Source organism: Alligator mississippiensis, chromosome 4, assembly GCF_030867095.1.
Source record: "Alligator mississippiensis isolate rAllMis1 chromosome 4, rAllMis1, whole genome shotgun sequence".
NCBI lineage: Eukaryota > Metazoa > Chordata > Crocodylia > Alligatoridae > Alligator > Alligator mississippiensis.
The window spans coordinates 112,803,960-112,809,959 of record NC_081827.1 but is presented as its reverse complement, the minus strand read 5'-3'; the positions used below and the strand labels follow the sequence as shown (position 1 = coordinate 112,809,959).

Here is a 6,000-nt window from a genome sequence, read left to right as displayed (position 1 = left end):
CAAAAATTAGACCATGCTTTTCTCACTAGATACATGCAGTAAGCGGATACCTTGTACAGGGCCATAGTGACTTCACTGGGACTTAACATGGCTGTCAGTATGGCCTGCAGAGTTAGACCAAGATGCACTGGCAAGGGGTAAGTCCTGCCTACTTGTGCTCTTTCCCAACATGTCCAAGTCTGCTAATTAGGCATAAGCACCTGCTCCCAGGCATGAAAAGGTGGGGTTTATCTCTCAGCAGCACTCCTTGGCTAACTGTGTAGACTTGACTACTACAGATGCATCTGTTGACCACAGAGTCCCATTATGGTCAATAGGGTCTTGGATTGTTGTAAGGTTCCAACTGCATGTTTTCATTTACAGATCAAGTCAACAGGTCTTGAAAGCCCAATGAAGCCAACAGGAGCTTTTCTATTGACTTGAGTGGGCTTTGAATCAATCTCACAGTAAACAAAGTAAAATAAAAAGAAATAATAGGAAAAAACTGACATGATGTGGTCAGAATTGTTTTTTCCAGCACATCAAGTGCCAAATGCTTTCTTTAATAGTCATAATAGTGCTTAGTGCAAAATTTATCATTTAGAGGCAAATTACAAAGTAAGTGCTGTGTGTGACAATCTGTGTTACCTTAAAAGGAACAGCACCCTAAGTTGCGTTTTCTTTGAAGTTCTGAATAGTTTCTCTGATTTACTTGTTTATGCAAAGATATAGGTCATATCAAAATACTACTTATATTGACAGATACATGTCAGAGAGACTGTTTGTCAGAGGAAGGACTGTTTTGGCTCAATTTAACTTCATTCATAAGTTAAGAAATTATTATAAACTGTAATATAAGACTTAGAATAGGAAAATGTATTTTAATACAAAAATATGGATACAGTTCATCTGCGGAAGCCAAACCTTCTGTTACTGTAGGTATGAGCTACATGGGAGCTTGGCCACTGGACGTGGTGAATCCTTTTCTTGTGCCCTAGGGTGTAGGAGGTGGTTTTGGTGATGAGCAAGACCCCTGGCTATCAAAACTGGTTGCTCGGCCAGGTAACTGGAAGAAAAGTTTTAGTTTTACAAACATCATCAGATTTGCCCATTCAGCATGATCATTTCTGAGGATGAGAGAATCATAAGGATCCTCTCCAAAGGAAGGGGCTGAATCAGAATAATATTCCATCTCTTTTTTTCTTTTAGATAAACAAAACATGTTTTCAGAAAAATAAATTTAAGCTAAGTTTGTGTGGTCCATGCCAGCCCTTTCTGCAGAAGGAACCAAGGGAAAGAAAGGTTAGAGGGGAAACTCCTAAGGGACTCTTTCCATGTGGAGGCAGTCTGCTTCACCATCTAGTGAGCTGCAGTTCTGTCTTCAACCCCTTCATATAGCCCAGTGAATTCAGAGGAGGTTAGGGACCTCCAAGCAGAGACCCATTTGCTGTTGTGGCACCAGATTCATATTTGTCACACATTTCCTGAGATTTCAGCTCCACTGGGGCCATCATCCAGGGCTCTCCCTAGTTGCCACTTCTTTGGTATTTTTCTTTAAGACTGAGTTCCACAGCATAGAGCCACAAAAGAGTTAATGCTTTAAAGTTGCATCAGCTCTCAACCTGGCATCTCTGTAGAGTTAAACAGAAGGGAAAGGGTGCATAGTGCCCCCAGTCTTGGTCTGCTGCCATATCACCATAATTTACTTCATGACCCACTGCAATCCTAATTAAAATAGCATACACGTAATGAAGGGGTAGACTGAAGGCATATTTCTTGAAAAAATCCAGGAAGCTGCACACATCATTTTCCATGCATTAAGATAAGAAGGTTCAAATAAATGACTGTTTTAGTATCTCTGGATGTGGCTACCCCATGTCAATATCATCAATAGCACAGTGTGAAATTGATATATTTTAGCTACACAGCCCCAAATATTGCTAAAGACCTTAAATAGAAAATGACTGCCCTTGAAACATTTACAGCTACCACTTCAAAGTGATTTTAAGGAACTCTTGATAATATAAAAATAAACATGACGTAGTATGTAAAAATATTGTAAAGACCTTTATGTCAATACCTTGACAGCAGAGAGGCAATCTCTGAAATAACATATCTAGATCAAAAGTAACCACCCATATATGGGGCCTCACTGGAAAGAACAGCAAAGGCTAATACACGTGAGCTGTGCCATGTATTTTTTGTGACAGTCCATTTCTCAGGGAAAATTCGCCATGCAGGCATAAGAATGTTCCGCTTTTACTCAGGTAAGTGCAGGACAGCTGAGCAGGTAAAACCCACTCCCCAAACTCAGAATTAACTGGTCACCTTGGTCTGTCCGAAAGCAGACTGTCATTCCAGACTTAGTCAAGGGCCACTTCAACAGCACATGGGGGGAACACTGGCATCCTTGTTTGGCCATTCAGTTGATTGTCCCACACATGCAACCCAGATTTAACTTCCCATCCACTCCACAAGAGGAGTGAAATTCACAACATAGTGACTTCCAATATTCTCAAAAGCTCTTAGAAATATGAACGCAGAGAGACATAGTGGCAATTTCACTATAGAGATACTCTTTTTCTTACCTCTACTAGTGGATGCCAGTGAGTTATTGGTTTACGGGGATAAGCCAGCATTTCATTCCAGTGATCTCTTCCAAGTCCTTCAGCTTCAATTCCTGTCCTACATACCCCAATCACCTCATTGTGCCCTACTCTGAGGATTAAAAAAGGACAGATTATGTTTTAGAAATGTAAATAGATGTATTAACATCTTTGTAGTTGTTTGGTGCAGTACAAATGTTAAGATGCTCAAAGTGTATGTATCATTAGCACCCGAAAGCATGGCTTAGGGTGCAGATGCCATTTTCACAAAAGATACAATACTACAGATGGGGAATAACATGCAAAAAAACCCATGGTTTTAAGTAGCAAGTTTGTTAATAATATGTATTTTTATTGTGTTTGAAGTGTGGGGAGACAAAAGGTAGGAATGGGAGGAAGGAGACTTCGTGCATGCTCCAGGAGTTATTTTAAAATATATGTTTCAGGGAGTCAGTTTTAACAACTAGAACCTTATGTGAAGAAGTATGATGGGATAATATAGACTTCTCATCAAAGCAAACCAGAAGTATTCATATAAAAATAAATATCTTGATATCCTTGGCTTTGCACTAACATATAGAATGACTTTGGGCAAGTAATTTCCTCTCTCTTTTCCTTAGTTCGCCTCTCTATATAACAGGGTAATTATATTTACCTTCCTCTTTGAGATAAACAGACAAAGGCTGATATAAAAAGACTGAATGGTATAATTCACTGTATCATTGTTTCTCAGAAGACTAGACTCTACATCTTCCACAGCCAATGGGGAAACACTCATTGACAAAAATTGGAACAGGTTCAAGAATTAAATGCTGTCAAAATTTTATAGTATTAAATTATTTTACTGCTTTTTATAATCTCTCTCAAGCCCATGTCTATTAGTATGTATGGGTAAAGTCAGATCAAGCATGATTCTACTAGTCCACCTGTAATTTGATCAGTATCACCCACACTATTTTTGTCCTGGGGACGGGTTTGAAAATAGGTCTTCTCCCTTGCACTAAACATTTTGGAAAAGGACAGAATGGAGCGCATCTTTGCCCATAGCAAAACACAGATGAGTGACATGCTATTGAGTTATCTTCTACCTTCCTATGAAGACACCTCTGCAGAAATGGACCTTGGGATTACAGTGGAAAATAAGCTGAATATGAGCCAACAGTGTGCCCTTGTTTTGAAGAAGGCTAACAGCATATTGGGCTGCATTTGTAGGAGTGTTGCCAGCAGATTGAGGGAAATGATTATTCTCCTCCATTCAGCACTGGTGAGGCCACATCTGGAGTACTGTGTTCAGTTGTGCTCCCCCCCACTACAGAAAGGATGTGGACAAATTGGAGAGAGTCCAGCGGACAGCAACAAAAATGGTTAGGGGGCTGGGGCACATGATTTCTGAGGAGAGGCTGAGGGAGCTGGGTTTATTTAGTTTGGAAAAGAGAAGACTAAGGGGGGATTTAATTGCAGCCTTTAACTACCACTGGGAGACCCCGGTGTCAAAAAACTTCATGCCTTAAAAATGTGAGGCGGCACACATGATGGCAGTGTGTGCAGCCCAAAACCGGGGCCTGGCTGACTGGAGCCATGCTCTGGCTGCCAGCCAGGTTCCATGTTAATGGATCACCATGACTGCAGACCCTGCAGACCCTCAGGAGCCCAGGTAAGGCTGCTGGGGCCAGCCCAGGTGTTGGCCCCAGCCTCCCCTACCCCACTCGGGGTACTGTGCTGCATGCTAGAGCTTGTGTGCATGGGAGTTTCCTGGGGACAAGCAGCAACAGCACATATTGTGCCACTGCTGTTTGTCTCTGGGAAAATGCATGTTCTTGCTCATGGGAATGTGCAACAAGGAGCAGTGCTCTCAAGTTGTTGCAAGGGAAGTTTAGGTTAGTTATTAGGAAAATCTGTCTCACAAGGAGGATAATAAAGCACTGGAACAAGCTATCCAGAGAGATTGTACTATCTCCATCCCTTGACCTGGGTAGACAGAGCCTTGGATGGGATGATATAGTTAGGGATGGCCCTGCTTTGAGTTGGACTAGATGACCTCCTGAATTCCTTTCCAACCCTTATTTTCTATGCTTCTATGATAAAGTGGTCAGGGTCATTGTAACTGGCCAGAGGTAATTAACTTCCTAGATGAACTATTAGCCAGGCCTATAATAGTAAAAATGTCTCTATTGTTTGCATTCAGGGACTAACCCAGTTAGATGCTGCAGCAGAATTATAAACCTCTTACACATGGTCCAGCCACCAGAGAAGGGACACAAATGTACACTGCTCAAGTGGGTTGCATTTACATGAAAGTTTTCAGTCATGTTTGTGTATTCTTCAGATTGGTGTTTTTGATACCAATGGGATTAAATTGCAAGAGCCAAGGACATTTTGAGACTCATGCAACGAGTCAAAAGCTATATTTTATTGAGACTGAATGTATCTGAATTACCAGGGAATTAAAAAAAAAGTCACTTGCAATGATCAGGTAATGACTTGCACAAGATTAATATTTTCAGACAGTAAACTATGCTTACCGATCGTAATCCATCACAGCAATGGAGAGGCTGACCTGATCCACATTTTCTGGAGGGATATCAAAGATGATGGCCTCATTATAAACTGGATTGAGTGTGTTTCTCTTTGTGGTTGTTTTCCGTTTTTTCAGTCTTCTCCCCTCACACATCAGTGATACTTTGACATATGGATCTGAGTAACGGGAAGTTGGTTTTATGTAGATAAAATATTGCATACAAGAGCAGTGAGGTCTCTGAAAGTAAATGTTAATGACTACCTAATGTTTATCAACATGGTCTTAGTAGCACAAGGTAACCAGAACTATTTCCTCTGCATTCTCCACATCCTGCCTACTCAAGAATACAGCAAGGAGACAAAACAGATACACCATTCATAGAAATACAGGAAATAGATCTAAGGTTTATGTCTGCCTTAATCAGTTCTCTTGAAAACTGTATGTGGTAACTATCCACATGAAAAGTAGGATTTGCAAGTAGGATATTTTCAGAAGTTAAAAAGACAATTAGGCACCTAAACCATACTGACAGTCAAGGGAGCTTGAAAACACTTGAAAAGTGCTTCAAAATGGGGTTTCAATGCTTTAATTTTTTTATATTAATCTCTTCTCCCTTTGATATTATTTAATAAGGACTGATAAGTCCCCATAAAAGGAAAAGCAAAAATGTAATGCAAACAGTTCGTGAATTAATACAATTAAAAAACGTATATAGTTTTAAATTAATTATATGGAGCATTACATACACTATATATACAAGTTCTTAATGCTTTCCCAACATGGTATCTTTTAAAGATCAAATCTGTTCTGAAGAATGGCTGCAGTAAATGAGATTGTGCATTTACATATTTCTCTCAGTGCTTTTCATATTGAGTTTTAATATACGACTTAAAGCAA

The 6,000-nt window shown here is 40.1% G+C and overlaps 1 protein-coding gene across 1 annotated transcript in view; it reads right to left on the bottom strand.

Moving 5' to 3' along the window:
- Positions 1-379: 379 nt before the first annotated feature.
- The window catches only part of SYT10 (synaptotagmin 10), a 61,045-nt gene continuing 55,424 nt past the window's right edge, over positions 380-6,000 (bottom strand). The window contains exons 5-7 of the mRNA XM_006273627.3: positions 5,108-5,279; positions 2,568-2,697; positions 380-1,045 (exon numbers count right to left, since the gene is read on the bottom strand). Coding sequence (XP_006273689.1) covers positions 974-1,045; positions 2,568-2,697; positions 5,108-5,279 — 374 coding nt within the window. The 3' untranslated portion in view covers positions 380-973. The remainder of the gene's footprint in view (positions 1,046-2,567; positions 2,698-5,107; positions 5,280-6,000) is intronic.